Raw genomic sequence first — 26780 nt, 5'->3', positions numbered from 1 at the left:
GCAAATACCCAGTATTCTACTCCTTTGATACCTAGTTTTGTTAAACCCTCCTCCTATGGGGCAATTCCTTTAAAATGTCCTGTTTGTTCACAATTGAAGCATGTTTTTGGCCTGGCATCTAAAACCTGTTGCACTGCAGCTTTCAAGACTTGCCCTTGTTCATTAATGTCTCTACATAATTTAATATATGTGTTTAAATCTTCATGTTTCCATGGTCTAATGACCTCTCTGCACCAACGATTTGCTTGCTCATAAGCCAGTTGTTTTATTAATGGCATTGCTTGTTCTGTATTCCTAAAAACTCTGGTAGCTGTTTGAATAAGCCTACCTACAAATTCAGTGTAAGGTTCATTAGCTCCTTGTATTACCTTAGGTCATTGACCTTATAAACCTCCATGTCCTTGTAACATCTTCCATGCCCTAACCGCATCTACAGCAATTTGTAGGTATATGGCAGGATCATATCCAATTTGTTGCCTCTGACCCTCATAAGGTTCCTTTCCTAACAACATATCTAGATTTCTCTGAGGATAACTGGCTGCTGCATTTTTGCTTAGCCATTTCCTTGCAAAATTCCTCATTGGCAACCTTCCATGACAAATATTGTCCTCCATTTAGCACAGCTTTACACATACTAGTCCAATTTGCTGGCATCATGTCCAAGTTGATAATGGATTCGACCATGCTTACAGTGAAGGGTGCTTGAGGACCATAGGTTGTTACAGCCTCTTTTTGCTGCTTCACTGTTTTGAAATCTAAAGCATGGTGAATTCACTGCCCTCCTGCCTGCTCAAATACAGAGCATGCTAATCTCAATGCCTTTCAATAGATCTTAGGGGGCCACAAGTTATGGTCCAAGTAGTCAAAAAGACAAATTTCTAAAGCCGTCCAAGTTTTCTTAATATTCTCCATGCCTCTAGGTAATTCATTAGAAAGCCAATTTTTTTTTGTAATTTACTCCCTAATTTCTCCCAAGTGTGTAAATTTGGAGAATCTTGGTCACAAAACCAAGGGCAAAATTCACCTACAACCTTTAAGAATTGTATAACTGAGTCTTTTTATCTGTTTTCCTTTCTGATTAATTATAGTTTCTAAGATAGTCAAATACATGTCCTTATCAGTAGAAGTTGAATTTTCCATTTTAAATAATTTAACGACTCGTCCCTTCAGTACCTCCAGATACTTTTGTGACCCAAAATTGTCACCAATTCCTTTATTTTTATAGTGGGTCCTTACTCAATCTAGTTAATCTAAAATGCTTGTGGGCACCAATTCGGCCGTGCGACCAGCATGCTAGCTTCACACTGGAGGTTTGAAGCATAGACGTTAACTACTAAGATCAAAATAAACACACATAAACTCAATTACCTTTTTCTTTGACCAGGTCTGAGATGGCTCTCCCTCTGGCTCCTGCCTCAAGCCACTGTGGGGCAGCGAGGTTACACAAGGGACTATCAGGAGAGGGAGGCAGGGCACGCCAGAGAGTGGCCTTTAATTGGGGAACAAGAAACTCAGGGGAAAATTCCATCCAATGAAGGTCAAGGGGAACAGCATTCCAAGGTCAGGGTCAGTGACTGGTCTCAAGGTCAATGGTCAGTCACACCCCCACACAGATGGGTTCTCAAACCTAGAAAGTGTGGGGATTAGTTCTGACACAGTTTAGCCTGAACACTTCACACCCAGTCAGGGAGGTTCCCAATCACCTTCAATGGCTTCCCACAATATAGCATGAATTCATCTTTTGTTTCAACACTGAAACATTTAATTCCTCTTGTTGAAAATATTTTTCCCTTTTATTGACTGTTGCAATGATTCAAATGTTGTTTTTACTAAGAAAGGTGTGCTTTCAATATATTGGAAATTATTCATACTCAAGGACACAAACTATATTGACAAAGTTTCTGCTTTCGATATTGACAATCTAGATAGAGAAGCAATTTAATGCTCAGTGAAGTTAGCCAACTCCAAAAAATCAAATACTGAATGTTTTCTTTGATATAAAGAGAATGATTCATAGTGTGATAGGGTGGGTGAGCATGGGAGGAATAGACCAACTCTAGATAGGACAGAGGGGTGAGAGGGAAAGGGAGGGGGCATGGGGTAATTAATGATGGTGGAATGTGATGATCATTACTATCCAAAGCACATGTATGAAGACACGAATTGATGTAAATATACTGTGTAAACAACTAGAGATGAAAAATTGTGTTCTATATATGTAATAAGAATTGTAATGCATTATGCTGTGATATATAAATTTTTAAAATTTACATAAAAATAATAGCAGATATACAGAATGTTTCTGCATGGTGACACTTTGGGGTTTGGGGCATGTAAGATTGGACAGGAGGAGTGAATTTTATTTTAAGAACCAAGGCATAGAAAAATGAAGAAAAAAATTTTGACATGTAAATAAACCTGGTATGGAAAAGATGAGGCACAAAAAAGTAAGAAAATGTAAATTCAAATAGCTTTGGGATAAGAGATTAGTTCCAGATGATAAACCATATGAGCTTTTGGGGAGGAATGTGGTAAACAATTTGTACTCTTATATTGTGTAGCTATTTATATCCTAAAAGCTTTTTATATTCCTTTTAGAAAATATATTAAATTTTTAAGATCCCATATATTTGGCTGCTTTTATTTCCTTTATTTTTTTCACATCATTTCCTCTGTGTTTGCTCATTTTAGTAACATTTTGTGTAAATGTTTTAATATAACTACCTACATCTGGCAGATTATTTTGCAGTACAAAAACATTTAAACATTCCCCAAATAGTATTTTTTTTACCTTATTCCTTTTAACTCCATTTTTTTAGGAAAGCCTATTCTATTTAAAATTTTGGCTTTATTGGTTTGATATACTTTAAAATCTAGCAATTTACAAGTTTTAGTATTTTAGAGGGTTTTCTCAAATTGAAAGGTCTATAATTCCATTTAATGAAAACAAAAACTTATTTTTGGTACAATCTAAGCTTTTTGGTTTTATTATTTGAATTTATTTTTAAACTTACACAAGAAACATAAAAGTATACATATTTATGGATTACTGCTGCAGTCTGGCTGGACACAATTCAGGAGCCACTTGTCAAAAGAAACTAACTTTATTTTTAGAACCACACACACCAAACAAAACAGCTCCTCAGGAAAAAACCCTCAGAGCCCAACTGCCACCACCGGTTTCCCACAAGCCTCTCCACCTCCCACAATCCTCCTGCTCTTGAGGCCGATTGGCTGGATTGCATGGGCAGAGCCAAAGAAGTCCCCCAATGAGCAGCTCCGTGGTCTGAAAGGGCAGGGAAACAGCCCAATGAGCATCACCGCAGAGGAGCCAATCAGCTAGATGTTGCTGGGGCCGCTGTGAGCCAATCATCAGCTGGCAGCTGGAAACTTGCTGGCAGCTGGAAGTTTGCTGGGGCCCCTTTGGCTGTGGCTCTCAACAGGTTACTACATGATTTTTCAATGCTTGTATACATTGTATAATATTCTTATCAGGATAAAAACAAGCTATCTTCTCAAACATTTATCATTTCTTCATGATGGAAAAATTCAAAATCCTTTCTTATAGCTTTTTGTAATATCTGATATATTATTGTTATCTGAAGTCACTCTTCTGGGCAGTAGCACAGCAGAATTTCTTACTCCTATCTGTAACTTACTACTCATCAATTTACCTTTCCCCATTCTACTTTCCCCAGCCTCTTGCAACTGCCACTCTACACACAACTCTAATGATATATACTTTTTTATATTTCACACATAAGTGAAGTACTTGTGAAGTACTTGTCTGTCTGTTCCTGGATTATTTCTCTCTCTCTCTCTCTCTCTCTCTCTCTCTCTCTCTCTCTCTCTCTCAGGGGGGAGGACAGAGGATTAAATATAGGAGCACCTAACCACTAAGCCACATCTTCAGCTCTTCTTATTTTTTTATATTTGAGACATGGTCTTCCTAAGTTCCTCAGGGTCTCACTAATTACTGATGCTGGTCTTGAACTTGTAATCCTCCTCCCTCAGCCTCCTGAGCCACTGGGATTACAGGCATGCACCACTGAACCAACTTATTTCTCTTAATATAATGATTTCCACTTCCATCTAACTTCTTGCAAATGACAGAATTTCATCTAATTTTATAGCCAAGAAGTATTCCAATGTGTATATATACCACATTTTCTTCATCCATTCTTCAGCTGATAAGCACTTAGCTTGCTTGTTCCATTTCTTCTTTTTACCTCTGAGGGGGCGTAGGAAGATTTTTTTTTATTCTGATTTTGCTTTGTCTTCTGTTTGTAGGACCTACAACAGTACCTACCCTAAAGAAAGTGCCCAATACATATTTATTAGGTGAATTAATGAATGAATCATTTGCAAGTTTTGAATCAGAAGAAATAATGGTGATGATTATTTGTTCTGTTTCCATGAAAATGTAAAAAATAACTAAAAGTTTATATCTATCTTATGTTCTTTTATCTTATTTTTTGGTCTTCAAATTTGAAAATGAAACAAGGATTTAAAGTTTTGAATGCTATTAACATGCCTATTATGGAATGATGTGATCTTAAAAGAGGCTTGTAGAGATAATGCCACTGGATGAGGATGAGCAAGAGCATTTTGAAAAAGTTAACTTGCCAGAAGACTTTGGGAAATTCACCAAACATCAACTTCATGTCTCTTATTTCTTGGAAAATATTACAATTCTTTTGACTGAGTATTTGAAAGCTTATTGTACTTGCTTATTCCTTAGTGTGTAAATGAAGGAGTTCAACATGGGAGCAATAGAAGTAGTGAGGACAGTCACTCCCTTATTTATGGCCACTGAGTCCTTCGCTGAAGGTTTAATGTAGATGAAGATGCTGCTGCCATAGGTGAGGGAAACCACAATCATGTGGGAAGAACAGGTAGAAAAGGCTTTTTTCTTTTGCTGGGCAGAAGGGAATCTTAAAATTGTCTTGATGATGTAAATGTAGGACAGCACTACACACATGAGTGACATAATGATGGTCAGTACAGCACAGATGATAATGGTCTGTTCCATAAACCAAGTATTTGAGCAAGAGATTTTCAGGAGGGGAAATGTATCACAAACAAAATGATCAATGATATTAGAATCACAAAACTCCAGATTCAGGCCTAGGCTGAGTGGGGGGATTAAAATAAACAGACCAGCCACCCAACAACAAAAGACAATTCTCCTACAGACTCTACTACTCATGATAATCACATAATTCAGGGGCTTGCAGATGGCCACATAGCGATCATAGGACATGGCAGCAAGGATAAAAAATTCAGTTACATCAAAGAGGTCAGTAAAAAATACTTGGCTGACACAGGCATTGTAAGTAATCATCTTGTCACCAGTTGCTATGTTATATAAGTATCTGGGAATACATGCAGAAGTGAATGAGATCTCCAAGAAAGCAAAATTTTGTAGGAAATAGTACATGGCTGTTTTAATGTGAGAATCCACTAAGATGAGGGAGATGATAGTTAGATTCCCAGTTATGCTCAGCATGTTAATGAGAAACAGAAAGATCAGAACCTGCAGTTGTGGGTCATCTGTCAGTCCCAGTAGAATGAATATTGTTACAGTATTGTTCCTCATTGTTGATCTCTGACTTCTGTTAGATCTACACTTAACATTCAGAAACAATTTGTTATAGACTATTTAACAGTATTAATTCGGGATTTTCTTATTCACAATGTTTTTTTAAAATATTACATTTAACGTTTATTACATTACATTACAATAAGCATACTTAATTTGATCAGTTTAAGCTTTGTTTTAAGCCGTCTGGGAAGTTTTCTGCAAGTCTGATGTCTGCTATCATGTACTCTAGTAGAAAATATCATGTGCTACTCTATTGACACTTAACAAAGAATACTAACTTGGAGTGGGGATCAGGCTGCATTTGTTCTCATCATCATACTCCCCACCATATACACTGTTATACACATGTTTTTCAATTGTCCAAAAAAATGTTCCTAAATGAATTCATCTATTGCATGTTTTCCAGTTAGATGCCTAATCCATTTTCCTTTCAATTTGGACTCTGAATTTAAAAAGTTTTAACATTAACTTTCTTTAAGTTTTCTGTGACTTTGAATTACTGTTAATTTATTAATTTTTACATTTCAATAGATCAAATTTTCTGCTTTTATTTATTATCTTCATACTCATAATAGAGAACCTACCTTCATTTTGCCATTATTTTCAGGTATAATTCCTTCTTCCAGTTCCCCCTCTGATCTCTCAGGTAACACAATGATCACATCACTGAGTAAACTTAATCAGCCTTATTACGACTCGATATTGGTCATCCTCTAAATGAGACTGGGTTTTGTTTATTCTATTTTCAAAGTGTAAATTTGAAATGAGGACAGAGATTTCTAATGAGGTTATGTCATTATTTTGGAAGGCTGGGGGTGGTTATATGCACATTTATCTTAGTATCTGATGTGAGGTGCTAATGTAGGTAATATATTTCTAGATAACTATCAAATTTTAACATTTCAATGTCAAATTTAAATGCATAAACATCTCCCCAATGTGGCATTTTATATATCCAAGGAAACCAAATTCTATAAATGAAAAAACTTGCTTTACTAAATATAAAAATTATCACATTTTTTCTTTTTAAGAGATAGGTGATTTTCTCTCTTCCAGAAATAATAAAATTTAGATTACAAAAAAGTAAATATAATTAAACTAAAATAATAAAATTTATTGCACTTACTATTTTAACTGTCAATTATAGTTTCTGTTGGTTGTTGAAACACAAAATCGTACAATTTCTAAACTGGAAAAGATATTTAAGATGACTGTTATATGAACTTTTTGTCATCTTTGCTTATGAATCCACTGTCAAATTCATGACAACTCTAGGTTGCATAAACATCTCAGAGGTATCCATCTTCAACCAGTTACTTGGACTTCCTTCTATTTTTATACCCTTAAAATAAAACAAAGAAAGCAAAGAAAACATTTTAATATGAAGACTGTGGAATGTTAGGAATCTGTACCTGAGGATAGTTGGCACTCTGACTTCTCAGGTCAATGGGTACCTTTGCTGTATCTAGCTTACATTTGCTCTGTTGGATAAAAATGCAACTAAATGAAGAAGAGAGTCTCTGGTGACCTACACATGGTTACTAGGAAATCTATGGAGTAACCAAATTTGAGGTTAAAAAAAAAATAAAAGTATGCTACCTTTGGCTTCCTTGGAGACAGTGTCCTTAGAGACAGGAGGCTGCATCTGTGGATTAAAGCAAATAGAACAAACAAACTAAAAAGAATCTGATTATGAAATAAAATACAACTTTAGGTCCTTTTTAAAAACTTTCACTTCACATACACTGAGGGAAAATCATAAGAAACTACATTTCTCATTAAAAGTTTTTTACATGAGTTACTCATTATAGTTGGCAAATTTCAATTAGACAAGAAAAACATAAAATTACATAACCCATGTTGTTTATATTTCTGATTTTTTTCTACAAATATATCAATATATTTATAAGCACTTATTTAAAAATAAACATTAACAACATAATTTGTATAATTGGATATACAATGCCAAATGTTCTTAATTTTTTTAAGGTAGGGGTACCAGAGATTGAACTCAGGGGCACTACACCACTGAGTCATATCCCAAGCTCAATTTTGTATTTCCTTTAGAGAGAGGGTCTCACTGAGTTGCTTAGTGCCTTGCAGTTGCTGAGACTGGTTTTGATTTTCCTGCCTCAGTTTCCCAAGCCTCTGAGATTACAGGTGTGTGCTACTGTGCCCAGTTAAATGTTCTTAAACTTTTAAATATGCTCCAAATTAATATATATGTAATCATATTGGAATCATTTTTTGCAATTAATTTATTTTATTTTTTAAGTTTTTAATTTTTTTAGTTGTTGACTTATTTATTAATATGTGTTACTGAGATTTGAACCCAGTGCCTCATATAAGTGTGGCAAACTCTCTACCTCTGAGCAACAAACCCAGCCCTTATTTTATTTTTTAAAAATTATTTTTAGTTAACACATAATTGTATATATTTATGTGCTATAGTGTGATATTTCAACACATGTATATAACATATAATGATCAAATTAGAGTAATCAGCAAGTTCATCATCTCAAACATTAATGATTTCTTTGGGATATTCAAATCTTTTCTTCTAGCTATTTTGTATATACATAACTTATGGTCAACTAAGGTCACCCTACTGTGCTATAGAACACTAGAAATTGTTCTTTCTACCTATGCTTTTGACTTTAATCACCAAGCTCTCTCTATTCTTCTTTTATCCTACTCCTCGCAGCCACTATTCTACTCATGATTTCTATGAAATTAATTAATTTTTGCATTCTATATATAAGATCATGCAGCATTTGTCTTTCTATGCATGGTTTTCAATATTTTATGGCTGAGTTAGTATTCAATTATGTAAATGTGTGTATGTGGGTGTGAGTGTGCAAACATTTTCTTTATCTTTGTATCTGTTCATGGAAACTTGGGGTGATTCCATATCTTGGCTATTGTGAATAATGCTGCAGTAGACACAGGAGTACAGATATCTCTTCTACACACTTATTTCCTTTCCCAAAGAAAATAATCTAGCTGTAGGATTCCTGGATCATATGGTAGTTCTACAGTTCTTTGAGGAACCTCCATACTGGTTTCCATAATGGGTATACGTATTTACATTTCCATCAATGGTGTATGAGAGTTTCTTTCATTCTGTAGCCTCACCAGTTGACCAATTCTGGGATTTTTTATTTTTTATTTTGTTGTTTGTTTTTTTGTTTTTCTGCGTTTTTGTTTTGCCTTTATGTTAACAGTCATTCTACCTGGGATAAAATAGGATCTCGTTGTGTTTTGCTTTCATTTCCCTGATATCACTGAGGTTGACTGTATATTCATAAACTTTTAGCCATTTGTAGGTCTTCTTTTTTTTTTGTACTGGGGATTCAACTTAGGGCACTCAAATACTGAGCTACATCCCCATCCCTACTTTGTATTTTATTTAGAGACAGGGTCTCACTGAGTGCCTCACCATTGCTGAGGCTGGCTTTCAACTCTCATTCCTCCTGCCTCAGCCTCCCAAGTCACTGGAATTACAGGTGCTCATCATGGCACCTGGCTGCCGGTCTTCTTTTTGAGACATTTCTATTCAGATCATTTGATCATGTTAAAATTGGATTTTTTCTTCTTATGCTTTTGAGTATTTGAGTGCCTTATATATTCTTGTTATTAATCCCTTGTTGAATGGATAGTTTGAAATATTTATTCCCTTTCTTCAGATTTACTTAGCTCTGTTGATTATTTCCTTTGCAGTGTAGAAGATAATTTTCATTTGATAGAATACCATTTGCTTATTTTTATTTTTTTTCCTGAGCTTTGTGAATTACCCAAAAAGAACTTTGCCTGAACTTATATCCTGTAGTGCTTCCCTATGTTCACTAGTAGTTTCAAAAGTTTGGGCCTGACATTTAAGTCTTAAATCCATTTTCAAATTATGTTTGTATATAGAGAGAGGTAGGGATCTAGATTTATTGCTCTGTATGAGGATACATGCTTTTCCTACCACTATTTATTGAAAAGACTGTCATTTACTCATTGTGTATTCTTAGAAGCTTTGATGAAAAATAATTGTCTGTATAACTATGGATTTACTTCGAACTTATCTCTTCGATTGCTTTGGTCAGTGAATTTACTTTGATGCCAGTACCAGGCTGTTTTTCTTACAGTAGCTTTATATTATGTTTTGAAATCAGGTATTATGCTGCTCTAGTTTTGCCTCTTTTGCTCAAGATTGTTTTGCCTATTTGGCAGTTATGTGAAGAATATGTTTGGTATTTTGATGGGGATTTCACAGAATCTATAAATGATTTGGATAGCATTGTATTTTAACAATATAAATACTTCAAATCCAGGAACATGAAATATCCTTAGCTGCTGGGCCTTGTTCAGTTTATTTTATCATTGTTTTATGGTTTTCATTGTAGAGAGCTTTTGCTTCCATTGTTTATTCCTTCAAATTTTGGATTTTAATAGCTTTTATGAATGGGATGTCTTTGTTGATTTCTTTTTCAGCTAGTTTATTATTACTTTTTAGATATTCTACTAATTTTGGGATGTTAATTTTGTATCCTGAAAATTTACTGAATTTGCTAATCAGTTTTAATACATTTTTTAGAAAAGTATTTTGTTTTTTTCTATATAAAAATTGTCCCTGTTTGCAGGGACAATCTAATATTCTCCTTCCTAATTTGTATGCCCTTTATTTTTTCTAGCCTAATTGCTCTGTCTGGGATTTCACCACTGTATGGAATAGGAATGGTGAAAGTAGGTATCTTGTCTTGTTCTAGATGTTAAAAGAAGAGCTTCAAACTGTCCTCATTCAGTAGAATCAGCTATTTCCTGTTCTTACATTTGGATTTGGTTTATTGAGAGTTTTTATAATCATGGAATGTTGAATTGTATCAAATTGCACCACTCCTCCTTTTTCCCAGTCTGTTTCCCTCCCCCTCAGTTCCCTTCTTCCACTCCACTGATCTCTCTTGTATTTTTATAGTTTTCCCCACATTTTCCCCTTATTTTGTTTTACCTTTCACATATAAGAAAAAAATTCTACCCTTGACTTTCTAGATCATGGCCTTAGTATGATGCTCCCCAGTTCCATCCATTTATCATCAAATATCATAACTTTATTCTTCTTTATGGTGAGTAAAACTCAAAATAGAGTTTTATATGTCAGATTTTCTTTATTTATAACCTGTTGACTGGCTTCTGGGATGGTTCATAATGTGGCTATTGTGATTGCACCTGCTATAAACATTCATATGGCTGATTACCTAAAATATGCTGATTTAGATCTTTTGGATATATGTCAAGGTGGGATAGTTAGGTCACATGGTGCTTCCATTCCTAGTTTTTTGAGGAATCTCCATACTGCTTTCTGAAATGGTTGTACTAGTGTGCAGTCCCACCAGCAATCTACTTTCCTCCCACATCCAGCATTTATTCTTGTTTGTATTCTTGATCTTTGCCCTTCTGATGAGGGACAGAAAACCGCAATGTGGTTTCAATTTGTGTTTTCCCAATGGCTAGAGATACTGAACATTTTTCATGTATTCACTTGGTATTTCTATTTCTTCTTTCATGAAGGATCTATTTAGTTCATTTGCCCATTTATTAATCGGGTTGTTTGGGTTTTTTTGGTACTAAGCTTTTTTGAGTTTTTTTATATGTTATGGATATTAATCTCCTGACTGAGTTGCAGGTGGCAAAATTTTTCATTCTGTGGGCTCTCTCTTCAAGCTTTTAATTGTTTCCTTTTCTGCACAAGCTTTTAATTTTGTGTTTTCCCACTTATTGATTCTTGGTTTGTTTCTTGTCTTCAGAAGTCTTGTTAAGGAAGTCAGTGCCTATACAAACATGTTGGAGTGTTGGGTCTACATCTTCTTCCACAGTTGTCAAATTTCTGGTCTACTTCCTTGGTCTTTGATCCACTTTCAGCTGACTTTTGTGTGAAGTGATATGTTGAGGGCCACAGCCAAGTCGGGATGACACATGGCATTTTTGCCACAAGTAGTGGTTGAGAGGTGACTCTAGCGAGCCATTAAGATGATGAATTTTGAGTTCTGGCAGAGTTCTGGCAGAGTTCCCCTTGAGTTCCGCTTGAGCTCTTGTGGGGATTCATGGAGAGTTCCCATTGGTTGGGAAAGTGTAGGAGGAGGGATATTTCCGGTTGCTGGTTCCTGGAGGAGCCATGGGGCCTTCAGGGGAGTTCCCAGGAGCCTGTGTGGAGTGTGATGCTGGAGTTCAGAAATAAAGTTTGTTCCTGCTTCAGTGGCTCTTGATTTGTGTCCAGCCAAACTGCTGCAGTGATCAATAGGGGTCAAGTTTTTTTTTTTATTCTACATAGGGTTATTAAGTTTTCCCAACATCATTTGTTAAAAGGCAATCTTTTTCAAATGTATGATTTTGGGCACCAGAAGACTCTATGGATTATGTGGATTTCTCTCTGTGTCTTCTATGCTATTCTGAAGGAATTTAATGTCTGTTTTGGTGCCAATACCATGTTGTTTTTTGTTACTATAGTTCTATGGTATGCTTGGAGGTCCAGTATTGTGATGATGCCTCCAGCCAGGTTTTTTTGGCTTGGTATTTGACTTTCTGGGTCTATAAATTTTAGAACTGTTTTTTTCTAGTTCTGTGAAGAATATCACTGGTATTTTGATAGAGATTTCATGTAATCTGCATGACACTTTTGTTAGTATGGCCATTTTGACAATATCAATTCTGCCTATTCAGGAACATGGGAGATCTTTCCATCTTCTAAGGTCTTTTTCAATTTCTTCCCTTAGGGTTCTATAGTTTTCATTGCAGAGGTCTTTAACCTCTTTGGTTAGTTATATTCCCAATTATCTTAAAAAATCTTTGAGATTACTGTGAATGGGATAGTTTCCTAAGTCCTTTTCAGCAGATTTCTTATTGGAATTTAGGAAAACAATTGATTTGTATAAGCTGTATCCTTCTACTTTGCTAAATTACAAGTTCTAGAAATCTTCTGGTGAAATTTTTGTTGTTTCTAATATAGAATTGTGTTATCAGCAAAAAAAGAAATTTGGCTTCTTCTTTTCCTATTTATGTCCTTTATACTCTATCTCTTGTTCAATTTTTCTGGCTAATGTTTCAAGGACTATGTTGAATAAAAGTTGTAAGAGTGGACATCTTTGTCTTGTTCCTGATTTTATAGGTAATGCTTTCAGTTTTCCTTCATTCTAAATGATGTTGGCCTTCAGTTTGTCATATATAACCTTTACAAAATTGAGGTAATTTACTTCTATCCCTAGATTCTCCAGCTAGGGAGAACTAATGACTGAGTGCTATATTTTATCAAAGGCCTCTTGCATCTACTGAGACAATCATAAGATACTTCTCCTCAACTCTATTAAATTTGTTTAGTTGTAGATGGACACACAATATCTTTATTTGTTTTTATATGATACTGAGCATCAAACCCAGTGTCTTACAAATGTGAGGCAAGTGCTTATCACAGAGCTACAACCCCAGCCCTCCTTAACTCTATTTATGTGGTGAATTATATTTATTGATTTGTGCATGTTAAAACAACATTAAATCCTTGACATGAAATCAAACCAATTATGGTGGATTATCTTCTTAATGTGTTTTTGATTGTGGTTCACTAATATTTTATTAAGGATTTTTGCATCTACTTTCATCAGGGAAATTGGTCTGAAGTTTTTTTCTTCTTGATGTGTTATTGTCTGCTTTTGGTTTCAGGGTTATACTGGCTTTATAAAATGAATTTGACAGTTTTTTCTCCTTTGCTATTTCATGAAATTTTTAATGATCTGGTAGAACTCAGCTTAGAATCCATCTGGTTCTGGCCTTCTAACAACTGCTTTAGTTTCAGTGTTTGATATTGTTCTCTTTATGTTTTCTATGTAATCATGTTTCAATTTGGGTAGGTCATTTGTCTCTAAGAATTTGTCAATGTCTTCAGGATTTTATAGCTTATTGGAGTATAAATTTTCAAAGTAAGTCGTAATAATGATCCTCTGAATTTCAGAAGTGTTTGTGAAGATATCTCCTTTTTTTTTAACCTCTAAATTGTTAATTTGGGTCTTTTTCTCGTTCTTTTTGTTAGTTTTGCTAAGGGTCTATCAATGATGTTTATCCTTTAAAAGAAAAAATTCCCTTTTCTGTGTTGTGATTGTGGGGTTTCAGCACCTCTTTGGTAATACCCATCCTGCTACAAGTTCTTTTTAGATGAATTGTTGAGATTTCCTGATGCAGATGTGCTCTCTCTGGTTTTATTTGTTGCTATCTGAAAGTGTGGAGAAGCTGTATTGATTTAATTTTTTCTAGAGAAGCTGGCCAAGTATATATATCATGAAATGCCTGCCACACTTTGAGTGGCTTTCTGTTCACAATTTAAATTCAACAGCTTGATCTCCTTCACTGATTCTTCTGCTTCTCTCATGTTTTAATTGTTTCTGTTTTTCTTTCCAGATGTTGGTAAGGAAGTGAATTTATGTGCTTTTTCTCTTCCTTTTTCTCTTTCTGATACCCAAACCTGATTCAGGTTCAGCATTAAAAACATTGTCCTTATTTTCAGCTCTGGTGATCAAACTTCAAGCCTCTCCAAGTCTCAGACAGCTCAATATTGAGTGTCAAAGCACTTATTCTGTTAACCCCTTCTCTAGTCAGCTGCTCCTTCACTGCTTCCTTTCAGGGCTATGTAGAGCTCCAGAGTCCCTGATTAGTCCAATTCCACCATATTTCCTCATGAAAAAGAACTCTTATACAGTGTTGGTGGGAATGTAAATGATACCAATGAACAAAATCATAACAGATTCACACCAAGGCACATTATAATGAAAATACCTAACATACAGAATAAACACAGAATAATAAAAGCCATGAAAGATAGGAATCAGATTACATATAAGGGAAAAACAATTAGGTTATGTGCAGAGTTTTCAACCCAGACCCTGAAAGCTAGAAGATCCTGGAACAATATATACTAAGCTCTGAAAGAAAATGGATGCTAACCAAGAATCTTATATCCTGCAAAATTAAGCTTCCGATTTGATGATGAAATAAAAACTTTCCATGATAAACAAAAGTTAAAAAGAATTACAGCTAAAAAAAAACCCTACACTACAGAACACCTTGGCAAAATATTCTGTAAAGAGGAAATGAAAAACAACTATAGAACTCAATAATATAATCAATAACTTAGACTTAACTGACATATAAATATTTCATCCTTCAACAAGCAAATACACTTTCTTCTCAGCAGCACATGGATCCTTCTCTAAAATAGACCATATATTGTGCCACAAAGCAAATCTTAGAAAATATAAAAAATTAGAGATACTACCCTGTATTCTATCAGACACAATGGAATTTAATTAGAAATCAATGATAAAATAAAAGATAAAAACTACTATAACACCTGGAAACTAAACAATGTTTCTGAATGAACAATGAGCTGCAAAAGACATCAAGGACAAGATTAAAAAATTCTTAGAAGTAAATGTGAATACTGATACAACATATGGAAATCTCCAGGAAACTATAAAGGCAGTTCTAGGAGGAAAGCATTGCATGGAGTTCATTCCTTAAAACAAGAAAAAGTCAACAAATAAATGACCTAACACTACGTCTCAAAGCCCTAGAAAAAGAAGAACAAATCAGCAACAAAAGCAGTAAAAGGCAAGAGATAACTAAAATTAGGGCTGAAATCAGTGAAATTAAAACAAAATAAACAACTGAAAAAAATTGACAAAACAAAAAGTTGGTTCATCATGAAAATAAATAAAATTGACAAGCCCTTAGCCATGCTAACAAAGAGAAGGAGAGAGAAAATGAAATCACTAACATACGTGATGAAAAACAAAATATCACAACAGACATTACAGAAATACAAAAGATAATTAGAAATTATTTTTTAAAACTTGTACTCTAATAAAACAGAGAATATAGAAGACATCAACAAATTTATAGAGGCATATGAGTTATCTAAATTAAATCAGGATGATATACACAACTTAAACAAATCGATTTCAAACAAGAAAATAGAAGACGCCATCAGAAGACTACCAACCAAGAAAAACCCAGGACCAGACCAGTACACAGCTGAGTTTTACAAGTCCTTTAAAGAAGAACTAATACCTATGCTTTATGGATTATTTCATGAAATAGAAAAAGAGGGAGGAGTACTTCTAAACCCATTATATGAGGCAAATATTACCCTGATTCCAGAATCAGACAAAGACACATCAAAAAAAGGAAACTTCAGACCAATATCACTAATAAACATACATGCAAAAATTCTCAATAAAATTCTGAAAATCAAATACAAAACCATATCAAAACAATTGTGCAGCATGATCCAGTGGGATTCATCCCATGGATGCAAGGTTGGTTATATGTATGGCAATCAATAAACATAATTTATCACATCAATGGACTTAAAGATAAAAATCATATGATCATCTCTAGGAGATGCAGAATAAGCATTCAACAAAATACAGCTCCCATCATGTTCAAAACACTAGAAAAATTAGGGATAACAGGAACATATCTCAACATCATAAAAGCTATCTGTGCTAAACTTCAGGCCAACATCATTCTAAATGGAGAAAATTTGAAAGCATTTCCTATAAAAATTGGAGCAATACACAATTCCTCTGTCACCACTTCTATTTAACGTAGTTCTTAAAACACTGGTAATTAGACAGACAAAAGAATTTAAAGAGATAGATTTAGGAAAAGAAGAACTCAAATTAGCACTATCTGTTGATGATATGATTCTATACGTAGAAGACCCCCCCAAAAAAATTCCACCAGCAAACTTCCAGATCTAGTAAATGAATTCAGCAAAGTAGCAAGATGAAAAATCAACACCCATAAATCAAAGGTATTTCTGCTTATCAGTGACAAATCCTCTCAAAGGGAAACAAGTAAAACTACCCCATTTATAATAGCCTTTAAAAAATAAAATGCTTGAGAATCAACCTAACAAAAGATATTGAAAGACTTTTACAATGAAAACTACAGAATGCTAAAGAAAGAAATCAAATAAGACCTTAGAATATGAAAATATTGTTCTTAGATAGGCAGAATTAATGTCGTCAAAATGACCATACTACCAAAAGCACTATACAGATTTAATGCAACTCCAATCAAAATCCCAATGACATTCCTCATAGAAATAGAAAAAAAACAATATGAGATTCATCTGGAAAAATAAAAGACCCAGAAAAGCTAAAGCAATCCTTAGAAAAAAGAGAAGCAGGTGGCATCATTATACCAGAACTTAAAATATACTGCAGAGCAATAGGAACAAAAAAAGCATAGTATTGGCATCAAAATAGACTCACAGACCAATGGGTACAGCACAGAGGACACAGAGACAAACCCACATAATTATAGTTATCTTATATTATGCAAAGGTGCCAAAAACATGCATTGGAGAAAAGATAGCATCTTCAACAAATGGTACTGGAAAAACTGGAAATTCATATGCAAAAAAATGAAATTAAACCAGTATTTGTCACCATGCACAAAACTCAACTCAAAGTGGATCAAAGACCTATGAATTAAACCAGAGACACTGCATCTATTAGAAGAAAAAGTAGGTCCTAAACTCCATCATGTCAAATTAGGCCCCTACTTCCTTAAATAGACTCCTATAGCACAAGAATTAATACTGAGAATCAATAAATGGGATGGATTTAAACTTAAAAGCTTTTTTCTCAGCAAAAGAAACAATCAGTTAAGTGAATAGAGAGCCTACTAATTGGGACCAAATTGTTTCCACATGCATGTCAGATAGAGCACTAATCTATAGGGTATATAGAGAACTCAAAAATCTTAATACCAAAAAAATAGAACAGACACTTCTCAGAAGATAATATACAATCAATCAACAAATATATGAAAAAAGTGTTCAACATCTCCAGCAATTAAAGAAATGCAAATCAAAACTACTATAAGATTTCATCTCACTCCAGTCAGAATGGCAAATATTAAGAATATAAACAACAATAGGTGTTGACGGGGATGTGGGGAAAAAAAGTACACTCATACATTGCTGGTGGGACTGAAAATTGGTGCAGACAATATGGAAAGCAGTATGGAGATTTTTTGGAAAATTGGGAATGAAACCATCATTTGACCTAACTATTTCACTCCTCAGTCATACACAAAGGACTTAAAAAAACAGCATACTACAGTGCAAAGCCACATCAATGTTCATTGCAGCACAATTCACAATAGCTAAACTGTGGATCCAACCTAGATGCCCTTTGGTAGATGAATGGATAAAGAAAATGTGGCATTTATACACAATGAAATATTACTCAACAATAAAAGAATAAAATCATGGTATCTGCAGGTAAATGGATGGAGAGGAGAATATAATGCTAAGTGAAGATAGCCAATCCCAAAAAATCAAATGCCAAATGTTTTCTCTGATTTAAGGAAGCTGATTCATAGTGGGTTTGGGAGAGGGAGAATAAGAGGATTAGAAAAACTCTAGATAGAGCAAAGAGGTGGGAGGGGAAGGTAGGGTGCATCGGGGTAAAAAAGATAATGCAATGAGATGGATATCATTACCCTATGTACAAAGACACAAATGGTATGAATATTCTTTATTTGCATCCCCAGATATGAAAAATTGTGCTCTATATATGTAATATGAACTGTAATGCATTCTGCTGTCACATATAACAAATTAGCATTAAAAAATCACAAAATTGTCACAAATAAATAAAGAACCATAAGAAAGTTAATCCAGCTAATCTAGTGAGAACTTCAAGAAAGACGTAAAGGAACTAACTTTTCATTTTCATTTAATTGCTTATATCCAGCACACTCCTATTTGTGTAAAATAAAGGCAATTTTTTTGATTGTGTCATTGATAGCTTGTTTCACTTGCTTGTTCCTCAACGTATAAATAAATGGATTTAACAAAGGGGCAACAGATGTAGTGAGCACAGATACCCCTTTATTGATGTCCACCTGTTCTTTGGCTGAAGGCTTGACATAGATGAAGATGCAGCTGCCATAGGTGATGGAAACCACAATCATGTGGGAGGAGCAGGTGGAAAAAGCTTTTTTTCTTTGCTGAGCTGAAGGGAATCGTAGAATTGTCCTAATAATATTTATGTAAGAAAGAATCACACCTATGAGTGTGATAATAAAAGTAAACACTGCACAAATAATAACAGTCTGTTCTAGAAACCACGTATCTGAGCATGAGATCTTAAAAAGAGGAGATGCATCACAGCCAAAATGATCAATGACATTGGAGTCACAGAACTCCAGCTGGAGGCCCATGCTGAGAGGTGTGATGATGATCACCAGCCCAGAGATCCAACAAGAGAAGACTAGGATGGCACAGACTCTGTTGTTCATGATGGTGATGTAATGAAGGGGTTTGCAGATGGCCACATAGCGATCATAGGACATGGCGGCCAGGAGAAAAAACTCTGTGGCCCCAAAGAGTCCAATAAAAAATATTTGACTGGCACAAGCATTGTAAGTTATGGTGTTATCCCTAGTTGATATACTATAGAGGAATCTGGGAACACAGACTGTTGTGAATGAGATTTCTAAGAAGGAGAAGTTTCGAAGAAAAAAATACATAGGTGTTTTAAGATGGGAATCCGTCAGGGTGAGAACGATAATAGTCAGATTACCAGTGATACTCAGAATGTATGTTAAGAATAAAAAGATAAAAACCAGAATTTGCAGCTGTGGGTCATCTGTAAGTCCCAACAAGATGAATGTTGTTATTGCTGTGTGATTTATCATAATTGATTTTGATGTTTTAGGCAATATGCACGCCAAAAGTCAAACCACCTAAACAAAAGAAAAAACAATACTTACAAGCTTTGACAATGAAGTACAATTTTTAAAAAAAGGTAAAACTATGTATACTAAGACAAGCAATAATAAGGACAATAAAGTCAATAAAATTGAAAATTAAGAAGGCAATAGAGAAAAATCATCAAAATGCAAAATTGACTTTTGAGAGATGGATGACACTAATAAAGCTCTAACCAGACTGACAATAAAACAAACACACACACACACACACACACACACAAAATCACTAACAGAAAGAAAGCACACATTTTAGAAATATCAGGAATTATAGAGGAGGAAATCACTAGAGATTTCCCAGGAAGGAAAATGAAAATTATAATGAGACACCATCTCACCACAGTTAGAACTATTATCAAAAAAACAAGAACACAAACAAAATATTCAAATGCTGACAAGGATGTGGAGAGAAAGGAACTCTTAGGGATGTAAATCAGCACAGCTATTGTGAAAAACAGTATGTAGGTTCCATAAAAACTAAAGATAGATGTACCCTATGATCCAGGTATGCTACTTCTGGGTACACAGTCAAAGGAAATGAAATAAACTCACCAAAGAAATAACTACCTTTTCAGGTTTATTGCATCACTATTCACAATAGCTAAGATAAAGAATCAGTCTGGGTGCTCATCAATAGATGACTGGGTAAGGAAAATGACATATATACACAATAGAATATTGTCCAGCCATAAAAGGGAATGAAATCCTGACATTTGCAGCAAAATGGATGAAACTATATGGATGAGCCTTATGTTAAGTGTAAAAAGCCAGACACAGAAAGAAAGAAAACTACTACATGTTTTAACATATGGAAGCCAAAAATTGTCAACATGAATGTAGAATAGTGAATACTAGAGATTGGGAAGAGTGGGTGCAAGGGCAGGTAAAGGGAGGCTGGATTTGACTAGTGCAAATATCTCACACAACCCTATTCATATGTACAATTAATATATGTTAATAAAATTGAAAGAAAAAAATATTTTTTAATTTAAGAACTATAAATACAGAAAAATTATGGATGTTGGTCATTTCATCTGACTCTTTAATATTTCATAACAGTTCCTTATTTCTATAATTTTTGGTAATGATTAATACACAAAATTCTTTTTATCTATAAGTAGTTTGTTGCAATATAATGAAAAGCTTGGCACAAGTTATATTGATTTAGTGTAGCCCAGATTTACATACACTCAATCATTGTATTTCAAAAGCCATGCTATTTTATAAAGGTTTCGAATCAAATCATAAATTCACCTTGTTAGTGTGTGGGTATACTTCTTTGTTTTTTAGTGCTAGGTATCAAACCCAGGGCCTTGCACCTGATGGCATGTACTCTACCACTGGGCTACATTCCAATCCCAATATATACCCTTTAAATTTCTGTGCAGTCTATAGTACACTATACTTTTTCTTGCATTTAATTATTCTGGCTGTTATTCTCTGAAACAAAATATATATATATATATACATATATATATGTATATATATATATATGACTTTTTTATTTACTAGTCCACAATCATTATTTCTGCATAATTATTAATGTTATTTCTCTTGCCAAACCCAAAACTGTGTTGATTTCTCTCAAAAGTTATCCCACAAGATTGGGCACATCTAAATAATGACCATTTTCTTTAGGATCTACATTCTTAAGATGCTTAATATATTATAAACACAATTCATATTTTCCATTTCATGCTTACATCTCACTTCTATCATTTTGATTTTACACTCAGAAGGAAACATTAATTCTCTAACTGGACTTTAAATCTTCTATTCTGATCATTTTAATCCATATTCCATACTGCATCTAGAGTAGTTCCTGACATACCATCTCAATTCCTGTAGAAGTAGCTAGAACCACCTCCACTGCATTTTTAGAACCATCATCTCTATTTCAGAGCTGTTTTGTATTACTATTTACCAATCAGCCTACTTAAACTGTGATATTTTTGTTACACAATATGATGCATATCTTAATCCATTTCCTAGAATATATTTCTCTGGATATTGAATGTACATATCATAGATATTGACAGACAAATACCAGGATGTATTCTTTACTTGAGAAAAGTCTTTACTCCTGTGGCCCATATAGAACGTACTACACTCATACTGAAGGTAGCTCCTTCAATAAAAAAATAGGTATATGTTTCCCTGACATTTCAGTACAAATTTTGAGCATTATGACATAATTACTCAGACTAGGCATTTCATCTGCCCAACTAGTCATTTAAATTCTAATATAGATCATGTAAAAAATGATAAAAGTAAGGTAACAAGTTATTTTAAAAGTTTGTAGATATTAGCTAATAACTTTTCTACAGTACTGTGTCTATTTAGTCTCGTAACTGTGAGAGAATACTTTTTGTATTTGACCATTTTGTTACCCAGAAATTTTTTCAATTCATAAACAGGCTTAAAGCCTTCTTAATTTGTGCCTGTGGTTAATAATCTCAAAAAGAAATAACATCAAGTAATGAAATTAATTGCTCATATCCTTAAAAACTAAATTAGCACACACACATACACATATATCAACATCAATATTTGTATTATCTGTCTCCATTAGTGACAGGAAAAATCTTATTTAACAAAATTTACAAAAGAAAAATTGACTTAGAAATATGAAACTACTTACACTTTAGTCTGTCACTCAGGCATTAGTTTTGTTTTATCCACAGCCTCATTAGTGCAATTCACAACCAAGTAAAATTTGTTAGTAGTGATGTGGATACAATCTAGTCATGTTTTCTTATTGAACTGGCACTCAAAGGGAGCAGCAGAAATATATATATATACCAGGTTACCTCAAGTTTTATATCCTGATGTCTGATAGTTATCACAAATCCCAATATTAGCTTAAATTTTAAAAGGAAACTATTTCTGCTAATTTGTATGGCTTAAGAGAAGGAAAGAGTAATAAAATATCTAGGGAGAACCAGAAATTTCTTTAATTTTTTAAAAGCTAAGGGTCCAATCTCAACAAGATTGAAATAGGATGAGTCCTTTAAGAGTTTCACCACAGTCATGATGGAGAATCATTTATATGGTCATCCTGTATCAGGAAGGATTAACTAAGCTTAAAAAAACAAGTGTCCTTGGTGACCCTGCCTCAACGTCACTAATGAAAATAAAATGTAATTTATATTATTGACAAAACAAAAGCTAAATAGTGCACATAGGAATTAGAATAGTGTCCTTGGAGAATGACAATGCATTATAGTTCCAAGGTCAAGATGCATTATCAGTATAGTATCTTTGCCAAAAATAATGATCCAAATGATATTTTGGTTTTTGTTCATTTTATTCACATTATGTTGGTTGATAATGATATAGAAATTTCTTCAGTGTGTATTTGTAATTTATTCTTAATGAATTCAATATTACTGCCCACTGGTTATTTTTGAATGAAAATGCTTGCTGAATTCTTATCTTTCCTAAGATGTTTTCATGTGCTTAACATCTAGTTGTTATTAAGTCTTTAGAAGTCTTATATCTTAGAAATGGTACTTCGTGATTTAATATTTAATACTAATAATATTACTGATATTTAGAAAAATTTTCAACTACATCATAAAATATATTCTTGATTTTGATCCATGATTTCTAAATTTAGCAGTACTATTTGAGGTTTTCTTACGACCCTGATCTGGACATATATGTTACTTCCAATAATTTTATTATTTTTTGTTTATGTTTACATTTTTGTCCTATCTGAATCATAATTTGGTGTAAGGTATAAGGATATGTAATTTTCTCTCAAGTGAATAACCATGTTGTGACTTAATAAACAATCAAATATTATGTTGTTTTTTTCCTCATTTTTCAATTTGTTTTTAGAACTTACCCTATTTCTTCACTTGGAAAGGAACAAAATGAGCCATTTTTAGTCTATAAGTTTTGAAACATTTATAACATCCAGAAAGATAAATTTTCCTCTTTGCTTGCTTCATTTTCATTCCATATTTATATCATCTTATTAATTGATCCACTGGATGGGAAAGAGAAAGGATTCCTGACACATAATATTGGATTACTACATGTCCAATATTATATCCATTATGAACCAATAGGAACAAGAGGAAAAAGATAATTTGCCAGTGGAACTGGACTACTTTATGGAGGAAGGTGATGGTGTCAAAAAAGGCCAATAAACAATAAATGGAGGGTCATGATACTCACAAGTGATAATTGAATATTTTTAATTATAATCCATTTTCTCTGTTGAATAAGAAGAGTAATAAATAGAAGACTGAGTTAACAGAAATGGAAATTAGATGGGTCTAGAGTTGGACCCATCTAAAAATTTTCTATTTCTAAAAATATAAAGTAATAAGTGAAATATATTTTATATTTCTAAAAATATAAAATAATAGGTGAAAAAGGGTAATTATTAAATGTTCCAATTCATTGATTCATCAAAGAGTAATAAAAAACTATGGTGTTCCCACAATATCCATCATTTCATATCTATGGAAAGTCTTGATATCCAAAGAATGTGTGGAATGAAATTATAACATTTTAGATACTCACAGCTAATAGACTATTAAAGTAAATGAACATAACTATTTAGATTTTGAAAAAGAAAAAAAAATAGTTGCTACAGCTTGAATGTGTACTCTCTCAAATTTAGTTATCAAAATTTAATGGTCATTGTGGTCCTAAGAATCAGGATTTTAAGAAGTGAGTAGGTCATGAGGGCTCCTCTCCAGTGAATGGGATTGAGGTCCTCATGAAAGAGGCTTTATTCAGCATTTAGATCTCTTACCTTCCACCTTCTGCCATGTGAGGACCCAACATTCCTCCCCTCTGAAAGATGCAGTCACAAGGTGCCTCTTGGAAGAAGAAAGCAGGCTTCACTGTACATCTAAACCTGCTGGCACCTTGGTCTTAGAATTCCTCACCTTCATAAATATGAGAAAATAAATTTGTGCTCATTATAAATTATCCAGTCTCAGATATTTTGTTATGGGACCACAAATGGACTAAGACATTAATGTTTGATTTAGATGTAATTGAAGAATAAGTTACATGTGAACCAGTTTTGCCCTGAGGTTTTTATATAGTACAGAAATTCTCAGGTTTTTATATAGACAGAAATTCTTAGTACTAACACTAAAAGCTGATTAAATTTTTGAAATAAAACAATGGGAGTGTAACTAATGATCTACTGGGATATTTCATAAAACCTCTTAAAATACTCTTAAAGGTATTTTCTCACATGTGTTTCACATTCCTGATAGTCATGTTTTTTTCTCCTCTTCTCCTTTGCCATCCAACACATTGCTCATTGGTCTCTTCTAATTCCTTCATGTCACCCTTTTTTCACCTCCACTGAGTCTATAGACTTATCTTCTTTGGAGGCTGAAAAATATAAAAATCTAAGAAGAAAAAATTGTGGTAATATGTTTTCAAGTACCACCTAAAATGCTAATTTTCATCTATATATTAACTCATGTTAAGAAGAAAATAATTAGGGCTGGGGATATGGCTCTGGGTTAGAGCATTTGGCTGGCATGTGTGAGGCACTAGGTTTGAGTCTAAGCACCACATATAAAACAATAAATAAGTAATAAATAAATAAAGTAAAGGTCCATTAATAACAATATATATATATATATTTAAAAATAATAAAATAATTATCATACGTTTGGTTGATGGCTAATGCTAGTTTCTCATGATATAGCTTCAATATCAACCTCTTTGCCTACTAAACATGTTTTTTTTTTAATATCAAAAAATAGGAATGGTTATAACCAGAAAAGTGGCAGTGAGAAAGATGAGGTGTGGTTAAATTCCAGAAATATTTTGAAGATCTTTCGCTATTTTCTAAAAAATACCCTTTAGTGCTAAAGAAAGAAATTAAGGATAAAATTAAGGTTTAGCTCTAGTATCTTGTGAGTAAAGAGTTAAAAGTAAACAAAATTGGTTATTATAAATAATTCCTTTTGGAGCAGTTGGATTTGTTTAGTCAGCTACATAGTTGTACACACAGGTCTGGAGTTTGTGGAGCGGTATGAACTAGAGATGAAAATTAGGAATTCATAAGACTGTATAGTGGCTTTAAGACACGATCCAGAATGAGGACATGTGGGAGTAAGTATAGAAAGACAAGGGTTTGGGTCCAAAGATCCAATGTAATATGCACAATCAGAATAAGGAGAGATGAGAAAATAAGTAAGAAGAAAACATAGAATGGTGGGTGGGATGAAAAACACACGTGAATGTGTATCATGGCAATCAAGTGAAGAAAGGAGTTCGGGCAGGTAGTCTGCTCATGTTTTTAGGTCTCTGGTGGAAAGAGAAAAAGAAGAAGAGAGAGGGAGAGGCGGAGAGTGCTGGATAAGCTCAAAATGGTTGTAGCCTGGCTCCCTTCCCAAAGTTTCTGGAGGGTTATGTTTTCAGTGTGTAGTCAAGGTCATAAAAATGTCTGACTTAGTGTATGTACTCAAGGTCATAAACATCTGCTTGTGAACATGTGCCCACTTATGTAACCTGTTGAAATTGTGCTTTTTCTTTGACCTGCATATAAAAAAAGTCCTGTGGAAATGGCTTGGGAGGCTGGCTAGCAGCCACCTCTGGATAAAATGGGCTACTCTCTCAACCATGCCTCTCAGCTTCTTTCAACTGCTGGAGCCATGAACACCTGAGCCCTGCTTCCTGGGCCTGAGCCTCAGCCAAACAGATAAAAGAGAGGACAGGGGAGAAGGGAAAAAAATATCACATAAAAACATGAAATAAATGGAAGCCCCTCCTGTCCCCCAGAAAAACCAAACCAACACTGTCTCTCAATATTGGAATTATCTTCTACCTTGTTATGCATAGTATGTTCCAGGAGAGAAGTCAGTATACAACTTCTGGATATTCTGCCTCTCTATATACTCTTCTTAAAAATGCATAAGGATTCAGTTGTGGTTGACTGCTCTTCTTTCTTAATTTTTCTTTACAATTGTCCTTTTCCCACAATTATAAAAGACATGCTCTCTTCTCACTCATCCTCAGCCTTGCTCTATTACTATAACACAAGGACCCACAGTATGAAATCCTAAGAGTACCAAAGGAACGATTCAAAATACTGATGTCCATGAAGACTCCTTTACTCAAAGTATCAGTTGCAGTTCTTTTTAAAAGCTTTACTTTCTATGCATTTTTCCTTTAATTTCCAGTATTTTTTCTCATAGAAAAGGAGCCCAAGATTATAAATATATAAAACAAAATTTTATAAGACATAAGAGTGGTGTACCAAGTTTGAACAAATAGAACATTAGACATTTTAATAAAATATTTTCATATTTTGAACACCCTATCACAAATCTTCCTACTTAAAGCAAATAGTGATATCTTCCAAATAATAGCC

General features: G+C 33.9%; 2 protein-coding genes across 2 annotated transcripts; both read right to left on the bottom strand.

Moving 5' to 3' along the window:
- Positions 1 to 4717: 4717 nt before the first annotated feature.
- LOC144378333 (olfactory receptor 6C2-like) lies at positions 4718 to 5599 on the bottom strand. The gene has a single exon (XM_078052359.1). It carries the CDS (start codon positions 5597 to 5599, stop codon positions 4718 to 4720), a length of 882 nt encoding a protein of 293 aa, XP_077908485.1.
- A 12810-nt stretch (positions 5600 to 18409) lies between these two features.
- On the bottom strand, positions 18410 to 19348 carry LOC144378332 (olfactory receptor 6C2-like). Its single transcript, XM_078052358.1, has one exon. It carries the CDS (start codon positions 19346 to 19348, stop codon positions 18410 to 18412), a length of 939 nt encoding a protein of 312 aa, XP_077908484.1.
- Positions 19349 to 26780: the final 7432 nt, after the last annotated feature.

Source organism: Ictidomys tridecemlineatus, chromosome 6 (assembly GCF_052094955.1).
Source record: "Ictidomys tridecemlineatus isolate mIctTri1 chromosome 6, mIctTri1.hap1, whole genome shotgun sequence".
NCBI lineage: Eukaryota > Metazoa > Chordata > Mammalia > Rodentia > Sciuridae > Ictidomys > Ictidomys tridecemlineatus.
This window is presented reverse-complemented; position numbering and strand designations above follow the sequence as displayed.

What these genes read in the sequence shown, in the direction of transcription:
- LOC144378333 (XM_078052359.1), bottom strand. Translation starts at nt 5,599, where the DNA reads ATGAGGAACAATACTGTAACAATATTCATTCTACTGGGACTGACAGAT.
- LOC144378332 (XM_078052358.1), bottom strand. Translation starts at nt 19,348, where the DNA reads ATGATAAATCACACAGCAATAACAACATTCATCTTGTTGGGACTTACA.